The sequence below is a fragment of the Chroicocephalus ridibundus genome, chromosome 6 (genome assembly GCF_963924245.1).
Source record: "Chroicocephalus ridibundus chromosome 6, bChrRid1.1, whole genome shotgun sequence".
NCBI lineage: Eukaryota > Metazoa > Chordata > Aves > Charadriiformes > Laridae > Chroicocephalus > Chroicocephalus ridibundus.
This window is the reverse complement of record NC_086289.1, coordinates 51,656,918-51,677,387: the sequence shown is the minus strand read 5'-3', so window position 1 is coordinate 51,677,387 and position 20,470 is coordinate 51,656,918. Positions and strand designations below refer to the sequence as shown.

General features: G+C 45.7%; 1 protein-coding gene across 9 annotated transcripts in view; it reads right to left on the bottom strand.

The window, feature by feature from the left end:
* Positions 1–8,092: 8,092 nt before the first annotated feature.
* Positions 8,093–20,470, bottom strand: part of DOCK10 (dedicator of cytokinesis 10) — a 160,944-nt gene continuing 148,566 nt past the window's right edge. For 5 of the 9 annotated variants that reach the window (XM_063338056.1, XM_063338051.1, XM_063338052.1 and 2 more), the window contains 6 exons: positions 16,826–16,972; positions 16,105–16,315; positions 13,658–13,848; positions 12,905–13,005; positions 12,435–12,573; positions 8,093–8,792 (listed from right to left, as the gene is read on the bottom strand). In XM_063338056.1, coding sequence (XP_063194126.1) covers positions 8,673–8,792; positions 12,435–12,573; positions 12,905–13,005; positions 13,658–13,848; positions 16,105–16,315; positions 16,826–16,972 — 909 coding nt within the window. In that variant the 3' untranslated portion in view covers positions 8,093–8,672. The remainder of the gene's footprint in view (positions 8,793–12,434; positions 12,574–12,904; positions 13,006–13,657; positions 13,849–16,104; positions 16,316–16,825; positions 16,973–20,470) is intronic. The other 4 variants (XM_063338053.1, XM_063338047.1, XM_063338054.1 and 1 more) reach the window with 1 other exon arrangement.

Below are 20,470 nucleotides of genomic sequence, written 5' to 3'. Positions count from 1 at the left end.
TCTGCTATTCCTGAGCCCGTTCTGGAGACAAGGGCAAGGCGTGCCCGTGCTGGGGCACCCGTGTGCGTGGGGTGATACCACACCAGCAGGCAGGTGGCTGTGCTCCCCACTTTGGGACGTCCCCCAGAACCAAAACCCACCCATACTGTAAAGGAAACCCCTTTTCACCCGTGCAGAAGGGCTAAGGGGGTGCCTCGCACACGCAGCTCTGCGGGGGCACGGCCGCAGCACCCATAAAGCCACACTAGCCATGGGTGAACGCATCCCTGGGCAGGGGCCAGCCCCACCACCCTCCCGGGAGCTGCTTTCCCGGCCACCCACATCTCGCCAGACCGTCACCGGCAGCTGACACGTGTCACTTCTGGAAAAAGCTGTTTTTCTGCAAGCGCTTGGGCAGCAGCGCTCCGGCAGAATGACAATTACCCAGCCGATTGGCAGGACGGGCCCGAGGAGGCGACTGCAGTCGGCCCTGGCGCTCCCCCTGTGACACTGGCATGGGGAGAAGCGGCGCGGCAGCGAGCCGAGCAGGACAGGGACACGGGGACACAGAAGAAGCAGCACAGCAACGAGCCAAGCGGGACAGGGACAAAGGGACATGGGAGAAGCAGCATGGCAGCGAGCCGAGCAGGACAGGGACACGGGGACACGGGCTGCCTTCAGGCATGGACACGGCCGGCAGCGTTTGGAGAGGGAGCAGGGAGGGCAGAACCCGTGGAAACGTTCACCAGCCCCACGTGTAGCTGGGCGTGAGAGAATATAAAAGCTGGCCGCTCGCTATGCTTGAATGGAATCTGGCCTTACGCTCATGACTAATTAAACGCTGCCTTTTAACCACGTCTGAGCAGTGAGTTTTGCTCACGCCGGGTGCAGCGAGGCAGTTGTTGGCGGGGGGGGGGAGGGGGGGCAGAGCAAGCCGCACAACCTCCCCAAAAGAAAACAAGATGGCAAAAATCAATTAACATTTAAAGCATTCTCAGGTTTCATAATCTAATTAGATAATGATGGCACAGAGAAAGTTATTTGATTAGTCTATTTAACAGGTGATTGTTTAACTTGTTAATAATGTCCATTAAGCATCCTTTTTCTTTTGAAGGACCATTTGCCTGTCTGTGCCTGACCGCCTCCCCCCAAGCCTTGCCAAAAGGAACCTTCGGCGGCTGCGGGGAGCCAGGTACCCGGGCACCACACTGAACCTCTGCTGTGCCGTACGCAGCCCAATAATTTTATTATCATTGCTTTGATTTTTGAGTATTCGAGGTTTCTGGAAGAGGTCTGATTTCCAGCAGGGGATGCTCAATGCTTTCAAAAAACCGGGCTTAACCTGAACGTGGGAAATGGAAACTCCAAGATACATGAGTCACATCCGAAAACCTTGGCTATGGTTTTGGACTGGGCTGGCAGTGAAGTCAGGCTATAGAAATGTTTCAAACTTTTCAGAGAGCACTTCAGGCCCCCGTGTCGCACTTCCACGCCTCTGGGCCTCTCTCCCTTTAAGTGGATGCTCAAGTTAGTCTGGAATAATCAGAATTATGCTTCTTTATGCCAGCTCCCCGCAAGCACAACATATGCTACAGAGTACAAAACCATGCCTCGTGCAAGAAAATCGATATGCTCAGCTGGAGATTTTTGTGACTGGGAGCATGGAACTGGGCCCATAGTTACCTGCAAATTAAAACTAGTCATCACTCATGGGAGATCGCCTCACCATTACAGAGCAGCTGCAAGCGGAAAATCCATCCTAAATTCAAAATGATAATTATTTCTTATCGGTTTTCTTTTCTCAAACAAAACATACCATGTAAAATGTACGTGAGGACCATAGAATCACAGAATGGTTCAGGTTGGAAGGATATTTGGATCTATGGAGCTGCAAGATACCACACCATATGTAACCTAGGCAAATACATCTAAAACGTGACTCAGGACAGTAGGGAAGACCATGTGGCATTTGCAGGTCATGAAAACATATCGCAGGACAAGTAACACCCCTCAGTGGGCAAGTAACGCCCTGGCAGCTGTTCTCCAACAGAAATGAATGATTGGAGCTAGCTGAAACAGCATATGGGGAGCACAGCTTAAAAAGCACACAGAAAATGCACCTTCTATAAAGCTGGCAGGTAACTAATCGGAAGAAAGGGAAACGTGCATTTCCATGCTACTGCTCAGGGGGAGATGTTCGTACTGGAGACTTCGAGATACTTGCTTTAGTGAGTAATTAAGAACCGCATGAAGAATCTGAACAACCTGGACAGATAAGTCAGTAATTACAATTGCAGTTTTGCATTACTGAGGTTTTTCCAGAAATACCTTAATGTCAACTTACTCATAGAATAGTTTGGGTCAGAAGGGACCTTTTGACCTGATAATCTGGACACTGTGACCACCTTCCCCTAACACTGCTGGTTTCACCGTACTTTTTATTTTTTCCATCTCCAAACGCTCCAACACATGCCTGGGAGGTAGGAAAGTTACTTGCTATTTTCCATAGCTAATATTTCACCAAGGAACCGTGCCGGACTTCCCCTGAAAAGAATAATAATGTTCTCATTTCCTCCCCGAGCTGCCCTGCACGCCCACGGCTGCCCAGAGCCGCTGTCTGAAGACGACAAACCAAGAAAGCGTTGGGGGTCCCAGTGCAGGTGCTCGAGCTGGGGTCCACATGCTCTGGCACCTGCCACAAGCCCCCTCTGCCGCGGCAGCTGCCTGGATCACCACCCCATCCACGCGCCTGCGGCAGCCCCTGCTCCAGTGATAGTTTTGAGCGTCCATTTTCCTTCTGATGTGCATTCTGCTGCACGGACTGGGAAGGGGAGGGCTGGGTTTGGCAGCACTCCTCCCTGGGGTGAGCATCACCCTCGGGGACGGGTGCCAGGGGGTGCATGGCCAGAGGGACCAGCATCATTCGGAGCCAACTCCAGCACATCCCTGATTTGAGTCATTTCGAAAGGAAAGCATTCATTTGGCCTTTCCCGAAGTTTTCCCTGCTCTTCCCAACTAAAATTACTTACTCCATTCAGTTTGAGTTAGCAAATAATTCCAGTTGTGTTTTCCAGTAAGAAGGATTATACGTTTGAAGCACAGGAGAGATTTGCTCCAGCCCCAGAGGAGGCAGCGCGAGCAGAGCTGTGTGAATTGCCACTAATGAGGCAGGAGCTAACGACCCCGTGGCCTTGCGACCTGAATGCCCCAGCCTTGGCAGGTGCCGAGCTTGCAAACGGGACTGCTCCCACACGGCTGGTCTCTGGGAAGCACCGACCCACCGTCCTTAATTTTGGGCATTTTTACATCTGCATTCAAGCATCAATTTCTCGCGCGAGCCGCATCCTGTCCCGTGCGGGCAGACCTGCTGTTCTGCAGACCTGCGGAGAGCTCACCCGGGGACAGGGCTGTCCTGCAGAGGAGCTGCCCCACAACCATCCCACAGCCTGAAACACTGGCAAGGGCCTTTTCTCCCCGCTGGTGCCCAGCGTGTGCTCACCGGAGCAGGAGCTGTGCCCTCTCGCCAGGGTGGACGTACTTGGGGCCACCACAAAAGCAAAACAACCCCAAACAAAAGAACAGAAAGAGAATAAGAGCCAAGTACATCAGATTTCTGATTATTTTTGTGATAAGCTAAATATTACAAGAAAAATCTTTCATGTGCATATCAAACTTGTTAAAAATTGGTAAATGCATTCAAATCCATAGCAGATGCTTTTCAGATATCCTTGACAGATCACCCGTCTTGAAGATTCATCCTCCCATATGGGTTACAGCTGAAAGACTGAGTAGTCAGTTACCAGTTTTAAAAATGTTCACAACCGAAGTGAACACGCAGCCTGATGCTTCTCAGCACACGTGGGACAACATTTGTCACACTGAGATCCAAAAATCGATGTTCAAAGCTAGGCATGAATGTAATTTCACTTTTTCCCGGATCCAGGCCCATGGCTGGGCAGCACAAGGGTATCTGGAGTATGAATGGTACAGATCATCCTCCGGTTTCTCATTTGGATGTTATCCAAAAAAAAAAAACAACAAACAAACAAACCAGAAAAAACCCATCCCTGTTCAGATCAACATTACATTGCCAACGTAACATCTCTCCAGTGAATGTTAAGATATAATTACCCTGTAAGGAATGATTCCTATTAAACATTTAATACATCTCCCTCTAATTGAAATTTAAGCCTTTGGTTGTGGTTGGGTGTCACTAAAGATGTGATTAAACATAAAATATGTATAACACTTAACTCCTTTTGGGGTGTTGGGATAGCTTCCACTAAGTAACAAACGTAAATTGTTTCTTTTGCACTCTAAAAAGTTTTTAAAGCAGCTCAATTGGAGGCTGGCGCAGGAAGATCTCCTTCCCCAGATGAAAGGGAACCTTTCACCAGCTTCGCCTGCAGCAGCGGCGGGACAAGAGCCTCCTTGAGCTCAGCTTCGCCCTCTGCATTGCTGCCCCCTGCACCCACTGCCTCCCAGGGCTTCACACTGCCCCAAACCTCAGCTCTGGAGTCCTCAAGCACAAGGAGGACATGAACCCATTGGAACGGGTCCAGTGGAGGGCCACGAAGATGATCAGAGGCTGGAGCACCTCTGCTATGAGGACAGGCTGAGAGAGCTGGGGTTGTTCAGCCTGGAGAAGAGAAGGCTCCAGGGAGACTTTACAGCTCCTTCCAGTACCTAAAGGGCCTACAGGAAAGATGGGGAGCGACTCTTTATCAGGGAGTGGAGCGATAGGATGAGGGGTAAGTTTTAAACTGAAAGAGGGGAGATTTAGATTAGATATTAGGAAGGAATTCTTTACTATGAGGGTGGTGAGGCACTGGAACAGGCTGCCCAGAGAAGCTGTGGCTGCCCCATCCCTGGAGGTGTTCCAGGCCAGGCTGGATGGGGCTTTGAGCAGCCTGGTCTAGTGGGAGGTGTCCCTGCCCAGGGCAGGGGGTTGGAACTAGATCATCTTTAAGTTCCCTTCCAACCTGAACCATTCTATCATTCTATGAAACCCCTACCTCTGCTACCTGCCCCTCCTCCAGCCACCTTGCAATATTCCTCTCCTCTGCCGTAACTTCTCATCCTGCGCTTAAAAGACTTCCTATGCAGAACTGGTTGCCATGAAGTTATATCAGAGAAAAACGTAGATTTTCCTCTTACACAAGTACTAATGTGAGAGAGTTGAACATGCCGAGCATCAGTAAGGATACCAACAATACTCCGAAATCAAACACTTGCACATATGCTTTTTTTTTTTTGCCTGTTATTAATAACCTTGCTCATAGCCTAAAAATCAGTCCTTGTCAAAGTTTCACCTGTAAACACCTACGTAATTCCACATGCTGTCACGAACTGAGACAAAGACGTGAAGAAGTACTGGCAGCTGTTTTCCCTGTCCGTCTTTCCTTCTTTCCTTCAAGCAGCACAATTAACAACATTTCGACTGCAGCATTTCCCACCGCCACCTTCGCCTGGTCCCCTGGGACATCGGTGCTGAGGCCACCGAGGCCCTGCCCATCCTGCAGTGAAAATCCCACCAGTGGGAAAGCGCATCTGCTTTTGTACTTGTCTCCCTCCCCAAACTGCTCTTTCCCTGTGTTTCACCTGCCTTCAGCTGATTGTTTGTGCATAAAAGAAAGAGAAGGGACGGAAGTTTGTTGCTTGGTTATTTTAAAATTGTCCTAATATTTGGAATAAAGCAAATCTAGGGAATCACTTTTGAAAGTGACTGAAAAACAAACCCAGCCATAAGAATACACTGTGAAATAATTTACTGGAGAAAAGCTCAGCTCCGAGAGCAGCCGAGCACGTTCCTGTGGTTGCCTCAGACAAAAGGAGTCTCAGAGTGGAGTTTTTGGCAGAAGAAAATTGGTGTAGACCTCACGTAATCCTAAGAGTTTGAAAAGCAGCGATTGTATGAAAAGAGCCCTTTCTTACAGCGCCTGCTCCGTGGCACGCAACGCCCATCAGGCACGAGCCTTTGTGACACCCTTCAGTTCTGTGGGGGTTTCACAGCCCACGGATGGGGGCGGATGCGGGGTTCAGCACCAACACGTCTGACTTTGTCAGTTTTGCTCGCGGAATTTTACGGCGGTGAAAGGCCAAACCCCATCTTTATAACAATCCTACAGCCTCGCATGCCTTCTGCATTTCTCTCACTCTCTCCCCTCAAATGCTGGGACAATCCATGGTTTAATGCTCTGTTTTCTCTCACTGGTGCAGGCCTGGTTCAAAGCTAATGTTTGCTAATTGCTTTCACGCCGCTATGCTGAAAGTGCTTGAACGCAGCAGGGGAGAATGAGCCATCTGGAGTAAGGACCCAGCTACGCTCAAGCCTGAGCTTCTCTAACACCAGCAACAAGGCAACAGCCAGAACACAGGCTGGATTTTCAAACCCCCAGAGGAGGCTGCAGAGCCGGCGGCTTGAAACAAACCAAACCCCACAACCCTTAGACTTACACATGAAACTCATTTTGTGTGCAAGCTATTGAGAAAACAATCCAGGGATCTCCTTACCTCTGCTTTACAGACCACAGCTTGGCTTCAGACCAGCCCGGTGTCTGCTTGCAACGTTCCCTCGGTGCAAACCACGCTTTTGCAATCTAGTTATTCCCAAAGATGCCCAACAGATTGAGTTACTCCATTCTTGTGAACCTTAATTAGAAACAGGCTGTCTCCAAATCACCTTGATGGCTTCTGAAGTACCCATCCATAAACACAAATCACAGTAAACGCAAAATGAGTCTGCCGAGACCAACAAACCAAGGGACAAGAGGGCTCGATGCTCAGACTCACCTCCTCTGTTCTGCAGCTTCCTGCTGTCACCACCGATGACTGGTTCCTCCCACATATACAAATGAGCAGGTAACTTCACCTACCACTACATATACAGTACAAAGAAGGCTAAAATTTGGCCCACAAATCATTCCTTCCAGCAGGCTATTGATTTTGAACAGTGCAGTGTCCGAGAAGCAGAGCTGGGCTTCTCAAGGGGAGGATGAGGAAGGCCCCTGGCTCCCCGTCCAGCCCCATGGCCGATGCTGGTGCGCAGGCGCGAGCGCGGGCTGTTAGCAAGTCGCCGGCGAGGGCTTGCACTGCCGCAGGAGTGGGGGCCGTCCCAACTGCTCCCCTCCTTCCCCCACCAGGAAACAGCACCCTGTGAGTTTCAACCCTTAGCAAAGATTTCATCTGAAAAATCCCAGCTCCGCTGATAGCAAGACGCAGCAGCAAGCCCTGGCAGCACGGCCAGCACCGGCAAGCAGGCAGAGACCCAGTAATGGCACTTTTTCCTTGCGCATACAGATGGGGTGAATTTAGATGCCACCCTTGGCTCTTCCTTGCAGGGTCAGGCTACAACTTGAGCTGAGATTCACCAGCTGCAATCTGAGGGTGTCACAGCAAGAGATACAGGGAAAGGAGACAGTAGGAGGCAAAGCACTGGAAAAACCCTCCTGGAATCCCCATGCAGCAAGACACAGCACTGGCCTCTGACCTGAATGAACACTCGTGAACCTGCGGAGGCCTCAGGGCAATCACCAGGGTTTCTCCACTCTGTGGAGTGGAGAAATGAGCCACACCTTAACGGAATTGTGGGGACTGCATGCACAGAAGAGAGGGATCCTAACATACACAAGGGCACAAGGAGCAGGGACCCCTGAACGCAGGGATTTGCTACGGGCAAAGGAATGAACGTGAAGGAGCGTGGGAGTGCTGAGGTTAAAGGGAACTCGTAAGAGCTGACAGAACTACTCTCCACCTCACCCCAACATGATGCAGAAACCAAAACAAACATCTCACTAGAGGCACATAGTTTCCCAATAGGCCCCCAGTAAAATCTGGGACTACGAACTTCAAAGGAAGAGTCAAGCTGCATTGGCCTCAAGCAGGAGCACTACACCGAGCCCCTGTTTCCCAGGGTGTCCTCAGTCTGGAGCCACGGAGAGGATCCGAAGCCACGTTCTGCAGATGATCATAAACATCCCTATGAGCAACTGCAACACAGCGGCCAGCCAGGACGCAGGGGACATCCTGATCACCACTCTGCAAAGTGCTGGCAGGGGAATGAACCAACGCACAGACCTTCAAAGAGAAAATTTTATGGACGCTTTTATACACATACACAAATATTTTAATATAACGGTAACTGAAATGTTATCCATATTCTTAGTACTGTCATAATTAACTAAAAAGATATTTTTTAAATTTTGTAAAAATGACATATTTTACACATCTTCTATTTACAATTGCAATATACTTAAATGTTATAAAACATCCACTCTGACCTTTAAAATATATGTATACTAGGACTTAGTATTAGATATATTATAATTTATAGCAAACTTAGGGTTTGCTGTGTACCTATCTGTTCAATGGGAATCTCATAATCAGCCTGGCTTAATAAAGGCTGCTCAAAACCAAAAATTGACAACAACAAAAAAAAAAACCGATAGGGAATGTGCAAATATTGGGGCAGGCAAAAAAATAATAAAAAAATCAAGCTTGCAGTTTTAAAAAATAACACTGAGAAGACTTCCAATAAATTAAAATCATAACCCACAAATCCTTTTCCTGACATTGTCCGTGATCAAATTAATTTTCAGTACTATTAATCTAAAAGGAAAAAAAACCCAACCAAACAACAAACGACCCTCCAGCCACCCCAAGTCTTCCCAAAGCCGTGTGTTCCCACGCCGCAGTCAAGCATCGGGATTTGCCGGGGTGGTTGCTGCTGGCACAGACGAGCTGGCTCTGTTGATGACTCGCGAATAGGTGCGCTCAATTCCTTGCTGTTTTGCCGAATCCTCCTTGTATGCAATCTTTTCATAAAAAAAGAAAAGAAAAAATAACATGCAACAGTGAGAAAGATCTGAATAGCGTGATGTCTGAAGCGTCTGTTGTCTAACCAAGGATTCCCCACTTTTTGTTTATTACACAATGATGCTAAGGGTCTGACACAGGAAAAGAACCTTTGCCTGGGGACCCAGAAGTGACCGGAGGCTGCAGCCAGAGGGAGGACGTCCTCCGAGCTGGAGGGGATGAATGGGGCTGGGATGGTCACCAGCTTCTGCCACACGGTGCTTCACGGGGTTCCCCGAACAATGTTTCTCTAACAACTTCCATGCAAACACTGAGAAGTCACCTACACTTTATAAACTCAGCAGACACCTGCACAAGCACCTCCTGACTGGGGTACAGAGCGGCCCCAGCTCTGCCCACGTAGTTAATTCAGGGCACGCAGCACCCCACCGAGCTTCACACGCACAGCAGCTGAAAAAATACATCCATTAGCAGGGTTTGGACCCACTGCCAGGCTGGGGCCATGGGCAGAGCCGCGCTCTGGGGAGGAGCAGTGGCAAAAGCTTGCTCTCCCCTGTCCTACATATAAGCTTTTGCAAGAAGGAAGATTTTTTTCTGAAGTTCTTTTTAGCCTTGGTAATAGCTGGTTTTCCTACTTACTTCCATAAATACAGACTGAAAACCTGCCTTCCTCCATAGGGCACTATATTGAAGCATCCACAGCAGACATGGGACATCCCCACTGACCACGCAGCTGTCAGCAGTGGAAGAGAAACCTCTCCCCTTCACAAAGGTGTAATCTTACGCCATCAACCCCCTGGTCAGGGTTGCAGGTCAGCCACACCATTTATTACTCGGGCAAACACGACCACGCTGCCTCCAGGCACAGCTTTCTTGCCTGAGCCAGCATCACAGGCAGCCGTGGGCAGGAGCTGCTCCCACACCGTGGGCTGGAGGAAGAGCCCCGGGACGCCGGCGCTCCCAGCAAAGCCAGGGAAGCGCGAGGAGAGCAGGGCAGCACAGCGGAGCACAGGCAGGCTGTGGCACACACGCTCTGCCCAGACCGTGACTCAAACCCAGCGGTCTCCCCAGGGGCGTCAGGAGAAGAGGAGGAGCTCGGGGTGGCTGGTGTTGCGCCGGGCTGTACTAGTCCTCCTGAGCCCCACACAGCCGGGCGTGGGGGCGAACTCCCCACTGCACCCCATGCGGCCTCAGCCTGCATCCCAGTGTACGGCCATGAGCAGGCTGCTGGGCAGGGCTCTGAGAAGGGGAGCACGCTCATGGGACAACGGGGGCTTGGCTTAATCAATAGGTTTCTGTGCCATTTGTCCTGAGCGCTTCCATCCGGCCACTTTTGCTGCTTCTGGCACATGCTTTTGCCTTAGGAGGCACTTGTCTAGCTGCCCCACTGACCTCCCCAACTTCACAAATAGGATGCTAAAGAATGTGTGTCTCAACACTGCTCACGGACAATACATCACACATATACCTTGTCTGTCTTTGTGTTTTGTTGTTTGTTTTTTTGGGTTTTTTTTTTTTTTTTTAAACTCCCTGAGCAAGGGAGCCATTAGACACGAAACTAAACAAACATACCAAGTAGAAAAACCAGCAAGTGAGGAAAAGTACGTGACATTAAAAGAAAAAATAGATGTAAGAAAAATGAACATACCACTTTTGCCTATAGTATTGAGGGAAATGTTAGACAGGGAAGAAGAGAAGCTGTATAAGCAAGGACCATGACAGAGCTGTCAGAAAAGAAAAACAAAACAAAACAAGAAAAGAGAAAAACATATGGTGATGAAAGAGTCACTGTCAGTGGGTGAGCAAACAAAACCCTCTAGAATACGACAATGGGAAAGATGGCAAATCTTAGTGGTGTAAAGCACACTGCACAGTTACAACAGAGTCTCAAGCTTTCCAACTGCGAGATAAATGCTTCAGCCACAATTTACAGCACATGATTTCTCTGAGGCAACATTCTGCTCAGAAGTAGGGACTTCACACATTCGTTGCAAGAGAAGTAGAGTTTTCCCAAAAAAACACACTACCTGGAAAACTGAGCTGTCACTTACAAGGCTGCCCCACAGGGCTGCAAGTTTTCAGTGCGGACTTTGAAATTCAGATGATTTTGGTTAAACAGATGACGATTTTGACTTTTGCTGATGAACTCTTAACTTTACATATTGACATTGTTATGTAAAAGTAATTTCGTATTATTTAGTCTTTTCGTTTACATCAAGAAAACTCAGAGCTCACTGATATAAATACAGGTGTGCGTATTTAACAGACCTCACCAAATATTTTCTGAATGCTGAAACTGATGGGCTGCTCATGCCTCATTTAAGTTGACCATACATTTTCCATTCTTGTGGGGAACAGTAGTTCATACAATACTTATAGTACTGCCTACGCACATGGACTGGATGGGCCGAATAACTTCCATGGGAGAGGCATGAACACTGAGTAACAAATGATACTCTTAATACTCGCACACTTAATATACCAAAGAGTGATAAATATTAATTATGATAAAATTACTGGAATGCTTGAGGTTTGAAAATGTGTCTACACCTAAACAGGGAGGGAGAACAGAACAGCAGCCACCCCTGAGCTCAGCCCCCACCTGGCCTACACCAAGCCTGCAAAGCAATTACACAGCTTTACACCCTGTGAAAAATCAGCTCGATTCCACAGTAAGAGTAACAATGGGCCAAAAATTCCAGTAAATCCTTATTCTCCTCCCATATGAAGATGAATAATAGAGTATTGTCTAATGGGGTGCCAATTAGACACTTCTGTGAGATGCCATCACTGATACCAATGGTTAAACAAAGCAACCTTGCACACGAACGGTGCTTAGGAGTGCTATAGGCACCTGGAAATGCAGCGTATCTGCTAGAGAATAAGTATTTCTCAGGTGCAAGCTAAGGTGGCCTACACACAAGCAGGCAGAGAAATAATTAATCATGATTTAATTTGCACTTTAGTATGCAGAATCATTCAATATTTAAATTAAAATAGACAACATAAAAAATATCAGCAATAGAATAGCTGCAAGTGCTCCAAAGTCTAATTCAGTATTTTGGGATGAATTTCATCTAATGTGGCCACACACGCTCATCCTTCTGAATGAAGGCTGAAAATACAAGTTTTAACGTGCAGGTATTTTGAACGTGTACTTCAATATAAAAAAATAAAAAAGAAATAACTCTTGCTCTGAAAGCTGAATACAAACTATAAAAATATCTCCTCCAGTTATAAGCTAGGTCTTAAAAGCAATTTACTGTTTTAATTAAATACATGACAGCTGTAGGATAAAGCAAGCAAAGCATAAAACACTAGTTTAACTGATTATGTTTCTATGCCTCTAGACATGAGTCTGCATTTAGCCTCATTCATTCAACTTTTCAATATGTAGCAAGACAGGTAATAAGACAAATCTCTGTTGATCAATCAGATTCATTATATATAATACAGCTGGATTTAAAAAAAAGAGAGAGGAAATCCCCCCGCCCCCAAAAAGAGTAAACTATGTTTTCTCAGTGACTGTTGCATTGCCAGATTTTACTTCTAGTATTTTGTTCTAGAGCTTCATTTGTCACTAGAAGACACAATTAGCCACCCTCATTCAGCCCAACCAGCACCAAAATAGATGATCTAACCTGTTCATTCATAACTGCAGACAGCTCGCTGAGCATATCCTTATAATGAGACTTCATCTCTCCCTGATATTCAAATTGGTCCTCCTTAATAAGACGCTCATTGACATCAAGAGCATGTCCACACGCTTCTGCAAATTGCCTGCAAGCACAAAACCACAAAGAACAACCATATAAATTTTGCAGTAATGAAAAATATCTATCTATATGTATACACACACTACTGTACCTCTTCTTCCCCTTGCAAAGTACACCTTCTCAGAAGTGAATTTCAGAACTCATCCTCGGATCAAGAGGAACGTAGGCTAGTGGGATAGCCCAAAACTTCAGTACATGTTTTCTTGGGAATGGCTTTTAAGACAGGCTGAACGCAGATGTAAATTAGCCTGGTTCAATTCAGCCTGATTTCATGTCCCACCTACACATGCTACTCATACTATGCAGAGGCTGCAAAGTCTAAACTTAACATTTACCTGAAGATTTCCTTCAGAAGCTTAACTTGATTATCAGGATATCTCTTAGCGTTCGTCTCTTCAAGAAAAGCTCGAGCATAGGCCATCGGTCCAGCATTTACCTGGGGGAAAAATACACAGCTTAAGCGCGCAGAACAAGCAGTTTATTGTCATTTTCTCTTGGGTTACAAGGCTTGGGGACTGGCCTCAGGCAACCAAGCCTCTGTGACGAGCATCACGCCTTGTGTCACCCAAATGAAACCTGAAGAGTTTTACTGAGGAAAAGCCACCAACAAACTGCAGACCTTTGCTGTCCTTTGAAAGCCCTCGACTTGTTAACTGTCTAGAAGGCTATATGTTTGAAGACATTTTAATGAGGGCACCAGAAATGCATGCACCTCTCATCAATCCCAACTTTTCTAAATAGGAAAAGACAAAACCAATCCTAACAAAACTCCTTTTAAAGTGTCTACATGCTTGGCTGTGTGATGGGCTGTATTCTCAAGTGACACGTGATGGTCTTGTTAGAAAGGTCTTAGCATTTATTTAGAGAAGAATTGACTGAAATAGTTATATTTGCACACAAATCCATCAGTCATCATCAGTGGAAAACTTTTCATTTCCAACAGCTCCAACAGCACTGGAATACAAGCTATGACCAGAGATATAAAATAGATAAAACATGTCTGGAATAATGAAAACCAGAATAAAAATTTAGGTACATGCATTGGGGGGGGAGGGGGGGAAGAAAAAAAAAAGGCAAATTGTTATTACCTTGACACTGACACTTCCTTGGAGTTTGAGCTGCAGTCGGATCATGTCCACTTCTTCCATTGTGCAAAGCTGATTGAGCTCTGAGACTTTTTTGGACATCTCATCAATCGCTACTTCAATGGGGTTCAGCTCTGTGCTGGTTTGGCTTATGACTTGAATACGCTTCTTCACGTAGGGAAACAAGTGACTGGCTACTCAAAAGCAAGAAAGGCATCAGAGAAACTCACCCAACAAGAGAGTATTTAAGAAAGCAAAACAATTAAGTCAAAGTATGAACTTTTAACTTTATCAATCTCTTTAACAGTCTATACAAATTAAGTTTTAATTGCCAAAGGAGTGAAAGTGACACAGCAGGTCCAAACTGAATTTCGATGTACCTGGCACTGGAAGGGCATTTCCTTTTGAATTCACCACAGTGTGCTACTGAGCTCTGTCGCACCCGCGACACAAAAAGCTCTCACCACTCAGATTTTAGAATACACAAATTTCTTCTTCTGAGTTAAAGGACCTAATGATAAGCCTGCACCGAACTTCAAAGAGCTCAAAACATTGCAGCAAACATGTTTCAAGTTAGAGGCAGAAGCTCCTAGTTCAGCTGCACATTCACCCACAGACGAACTACTATTAAAACAACACCCTTAAAGAAGTAAGGAGTTACTTTTAGTATTCAACCTAAATATTGCTATGGGAGCTGACAGAGGAATTAAAACCCCTTCCTTCCAGCCAGGGCCTTTTCACAGATCTCAGGGAGTCTGGCAAAGGTACAGTTATGGTGCATTAAGTCTGATCTAAGCTAACAATCTTTTCCCAATCGCCCTACGCGCTTCGGAAGGCCTCCCAAACTCCATGTATGCCCTCCTCCAGTGAGCATCTGCTGCCCATCAGCTCAGACCTAAATGAGCTCCAGCTTACAGGGTGGCTGTCTCCTTGGAGAACAGGAAACCCAGGACTTCCAGAGCTGGAAGCACGATTCACAACCTGGCACGGCAGACAGACAGCGATCCACAGACCACAGCCAGACTGCACTCGTCCTCTGCGCAACACAGGCAGCAGCCTCTGGAGTAGAGATGCTGAGCAGGTACTAGTCCGGGCATCCAGTTCCTCTGCCCAAGCACAATGAACTCCCACTGCTCCTCCAGTCATACCGGTAAGCCTTGCTTTCTTCTCAAACTAAAAGCACTTCTTTTGATGTAGGAAGTAAATGAAAATATGTGACTTTATCAAAGGGGGGGGGGAAGATGTTCCCTTTACTGAAAAGCATTGAGGTGAGGCAGGTGCCAGAGGGAAAAACAGGGGAGAAGAGGTTATCAAATTCCCACTTAACACTGAAGGTGGAGGCAGGGTGAGAGCACTGGGAGGTGACGACAGCATGTAATAGCCTAGAGAAAATGTTCTGCTGGAAGAATAACCCTCTCTGTTTTTGCCAGACATACCATAACAGCTGCACTTTCAAGTCAGTGAAACTACCTGCTTCAATACAGGTCTCAAAACACCGACTGCTGCTCGAGCACTTAAAAAACCCCCACAAGCTACTCCTTCTTACAAGCAAGGCTGTGTCATGTAACAAGATGCCCTCAGACACCAGTGCCTCTTTCCTGACTTGCCAGAACAAAACTTTTAGGTGACCACGCCTGTACTGCAAGCAGCTTTCTTCGCTTTGCCCTTTGGGGGAAGCAGATGCACTGAAGTCGGTGGGGAACTGGATTTTCTGTCACTCAAGAGCCTCTGCTGTGAATATCAGCCTCTCTGCTCACGGCTGCCCATGAGAACAACACCTCCACCTCAGACGGTTTCTCATACTCCCAGCCAAAATCCAAACAGGTCAAGTTTCAGTAGTAGTTTCACGAAGGATGCCTCTTTAAAAAGAGATTTCAATCACAATAAGGAACTAAACATTTTCCATTTAATATGACTCGGTAAGAACAGACACAGCTAGTGCTCCTGACATTCCTGTCTTAAAACACTGATTGTGCCCAATGAGATGAAATATTACCTCTCACTTTAAAATATGCTCTATAATGTATCTTACTCCCATTTTGAGCAAAAATTCATATCTGCTAAGTTTTACGCTTCTCAGCAGAACAGGCACCCTACTTTGCTTTTTCTTTGACTTGTTTATTATTAAAAGAACAATGGTTGTGAGTGCTAAGCCGCCTCCAGCACAACCACTCCCAAATTACATCACTGCAAGAACAGTTAAGATGTCAATAATAAGGGAAAATAAGACAGCTGATGACTCCACAAATGAAAATAACTTTCCCTAGGACGGTCAGCAGGATTGTAGGAAAGCACATACTTTGCCAACGGACACACTGAAAAGATTACTTATCATTCTGCACAACACGCTGTGCCCACCGACTCTAGAAAATCTGGCACATGAACTGCGCTGCTGGGATTAACTGGCAAAAGGTGGGATGGGAGGAGGAAAGCAGCCTGAGCAAACGTACTTGTCAGGATTGTGCGCCTCTTGCACTGCTCTTCTACACCTCCGTGCTTTTTTCCTGAGAGTGTGAAAGGTGTTTCGAACACAAAACGGTTGATGTTGTGATGCATTTCAAAGTCGGTCTTTCGATCTTCGGCTTCTTTCTCTTCAAAGAAAGGTGTGACATATGTCACCTGGATGTAGGCATATTTTGGATCCAGGTCTTTGGGGTTTACCTGCATAACAGTGGCAAACAATAAAATTCTGTTAAGTGTGACGAACTGTCAGTGCATCTATTATATTTCTGATGCTTTTATCTATCATGGCAATACTGAGTAAAACTGAGACTTCCAAATGTAACATTTAGACCACAGATTAATACAAAGATATTTAACTGGGAGGCCCCTAAGACCAGTTAGACTTTTGAATATAGCCAATGGCAAAAGTGTGTGAAAGCTAAATGGGAGAGAAAACAACCTGCTTCTGCATTGCAGTAAACATCTGCATGCTCTCTGCAGGCACACGCTGGCATATGCTCTCTTCCTGCAATGCCCTGCTGTAACATCGTCGTTTCCATACAGCACCTGCCACCCTATAAGGTGAGTGTCCTTTTTTGGTTCTAGAACTAGGTCACAGCAGTTCACACACACACTCGCTCGGTTCACATTCATTCAAAACACAGCTCTCAAAACAGGAACCATGCACGCACTTCTCCCCCTCGCACAAGAGCCGCACGTCTTTCATACCTTGTTGGAATCCTGGATGATCTTCACATTATCTATTCCAAACTTGTCTGCATAAAGTTTCATCAGCCTCTGAGAGATCTCAGACAAGCCAGTTAATTTGGGTTCTTTATAGATATATTCTTTACCTTCCTCTTCTTCAAAAAAACCCTGTTTGGAAAGAAAGGGAAGGATATAGTGAACACAAGAGGCAGGGCAAAGCCAGAATTGAGATGCGTACACCAGGAGTGTTGCCTGTATATCCACCAGAGCCTCCAGTATGCCATTTTCAGCACTTAAGGTAAAAGCTTACCTCTCTCAACTCCTAGCAGACACATACCTAGAGGTCTGCAGTTATACTGGTCTGGTATCACCTAAGTTACCTAGGAAATAACTCATACACGTTCATTCATGTAAGAGACCTATCTGTTTAAAGAGTTAAAATGCTTTCTTGAGAACGCTGATGTGTGTATGATGAAAAAACACTAATGAATTAAAAATTAGAAATTAAAAATTTTTTAAATTTTAATAATTTGGTTAAATTAACTATTTTGGAAGCACTATGCTAACAGAACATGAGTGTACCAGCTGTTTGCTGGGCTGGGGTGCGTGCAGCATTGCACCTCCAGGACACCCTATCTGGGAGCTACGTGTGCAGGCAAAGGCTGGGCACTGCACAGAGCAGTGCCGCCCGCGGTAATGTGCAGGGCATGGCATGGGGAGCACCTGGGAACTGGTCTGCGGCTGTTCAGGGCAGCTGACAAGGAGCTCTGGTAGCATCTTGAAAGGCCGTATGGAATTGCAGCATTTTCACAGACAATTAGTAAAGGATTAACATTTGAAAAGAGAAAAAAAAAAAAGACACACAGACTGTACTCCTTTGCAAAAAAAAAAACGCAATCCTGTTAAGGTCATTTACTTATCACACTGCGCGGACTTTGCAGAGCTTTAGTAAAAGCCCGCACTGAAGAGCTGAACAAGAACCTGTCAGGCTTCAGAAGAATTGCCGACCTCAGAAAATTAACACAGCATTGCAGCACGTGCAGGTGAGACACTCAACTGCTACATGATGAACATGTACATCAGCACTCTGCGAGAAGCTCTCCCAGCTGAGCAGAACGCAGCAGGTGCCCCATTAACAAGGACTGGATTTATCCCAACACCATGAGCAGCACCAGCCCTCCTCCTAGGATTCCGTATGCTGCTGCTGGAATCTGGCAGCGTTAACCACTGCAGCTGTACCCAAAGCCTCCTCCTTTCACCTTAACGCAAAGTGACCCAAAGGAAAATACCTGAAGCTGCAGGGATAAAGGGGAAAGGAAGACAGCATTAACGATGTCAGACCCAAAGCCCTTTAAACTTAATACCATGTGGCTTGGACAGCTAATTCTACAATATGCCTAAACAAATTATCATCTGTTGAAAAAGAGAGCACCACAAATGAATGAAGTCAAGAGATATCTCCAAAATCTCTTTGGTAAGGTACTCGTGCAAAATCCAGCCTTTCCATGTTGAAGCATATTTCAACTTTGGCTACTAAAATTATAGACTAGGCAGATCTTCCCCCCAAATATACAGAATTTAAACAAATTACTTGTAAATCTTAATGTTTGTTCAGGGAAAAAAACCCTAAGCTTTATACCAACAGGGATTAACAAATATGTGCATCTCTGACTTCTTCAGTGAGGACAAGGGGCAATAAAATTGTCTTGTAATTTGACAAATGCCAACAGCAACGTGGGCATTACTGGAAACCAATAACTAATAGCTGCAAGAGCAGCTTGTCTGATAGTATCTTAATCAGTGACCTTCTAACATTGTACATTTTTAAACAATGTTATCAATTAAACTCCATAGGCATAGGAGGAACTTCACAGGTAATTAGAAAACAAATCTAGAGCTCAAAAGCTGACACCCTATAAACATTTACCGAGCTGGGCAGGCAACTGACTTGCCATCGATTTCACTGAGAAGAGATCTGCAGGATCATGATCTTATTTCCACTGAAACAAAACTGCTTTATGTGGGAAAACCTCATTAGTCTCATGCAACCATACTCAAACAGGCTACTCAGGATTGCTTCTGTCCAAAACCATCTGGTTTCTGTTACTATTCAATGTTTTCAACAAGAAACCTCATGTTTTCCAAATTAATCACACAGCAAACTAGAATATAGTTGATCCTCCTAAACACTGATTCTGTGTATGTTTGCAGGCTGGAACACAGTGTTTATATCTAAGTGCCAAATCTCTGTGCTGATGCTGCATGGCACACTAAGATGATATCTGTATTAATGGCTTTGCTTAAAAAAAAACCAAAAAAACCTGAAAACAAACAACTAACAGATTTTAGTCTTATCTCTAATGCAAGAGACATCATTTAAGTACATATTCCCTACAGTATTTCAGCTGACAAGTGACAAGAAGTTAATTGTGTGCTATAAATAATTGTGTCTGCCATATGCTATGTGTCTGGCAATGACTATTGAAAGTAAGATTAAATACTTTTTAGGAGCGAAATACGCTCCAATTTCAGGATTTTAAAATATTAAGCAACCAAGGTCACATTATCAACGTCAATCCCTAGATTATTTTCATACTGGTTGAGTTTGCCCTGCAAGAACAATGCAGCCTTACAGATGAAAATTATTACATGGAGCAGCCAAATGTAATGGAAGGGAGACGACCTCCTGGAGAGTAGGTTATTGGTTTCCACTGAGCTCTGATGTACTGACTGTCACACTGCCGGGTTGTCACCACTGGAGCACTGAAAAGGTCCTTCTTCCTCCCTGTACGCCCTCAGCCACAGCCCTCGGAGCTCACAATAACTCTGACTTTTTCTACCCTTTGCTAGAAGAATACCCGCCCTCCCTGCAGCTGATGTGCCGAGGCAGAGCCTTCAGCTTTACCTGCCGAGAATTAGCATTTAATGGATTCCTCCCTGTCCGTATCGAGTGAGCCTCACCTCCCATGGTAAGCGAGCACGTTGCACTCAGGTAAAGAAGCTACAGTTGTTTTATGACATTTGGAAAAGGGGACTCATCTTCTGATCTCTGGATGTAAGCCTGCTGTCAGTTTACTGCTGTGGAAATCTGCCCTCCAACTTCTCCAGCTTCTTGCGCAGATAGGACAAAACCTCAGCTCTACCTTTACCTAACACTGCTCTGAAAACAAGTCTTGAATGTCTTTGCTTATCAGCACAATATGAGTTTTCAGCTATTCAACATATTTAACAGTTGTTTTTTTAAAAAAAATTTAAAAAAAAAATCAAGAATGATCTTGACTTCTCGAAAGACTCATCTGTAAATAAACTCATAAACACTGGCTAGTGTGGCCACTTGGTGGTGCAATAAGACATTGTCACCAAAGGCTCGTAACAGTTTGCAGTTTAAAACAGCAGCTGCCATGAGAATGAGATGAGATCCAGCTCTCTGAGCTGGGAAATGAAGCTCTCTGGCGAAAACAACCAACTACATCCTCCCTAAGGACTACATTCATTCAAATCATGCTTCCAGAGGGTCCCTGCAGCAACGCAGTAACCAAATACTGTCTCCACCTTTGCATGAAGAAGAAGAGTTTTCAGCTGCAGTGCAGATTTTCTTTTTCCACCAAGAACCCCCAAAATTCTCTCTGCAAAAAGTATTTGCAGTATTCTTTTGTCCTTTAATCT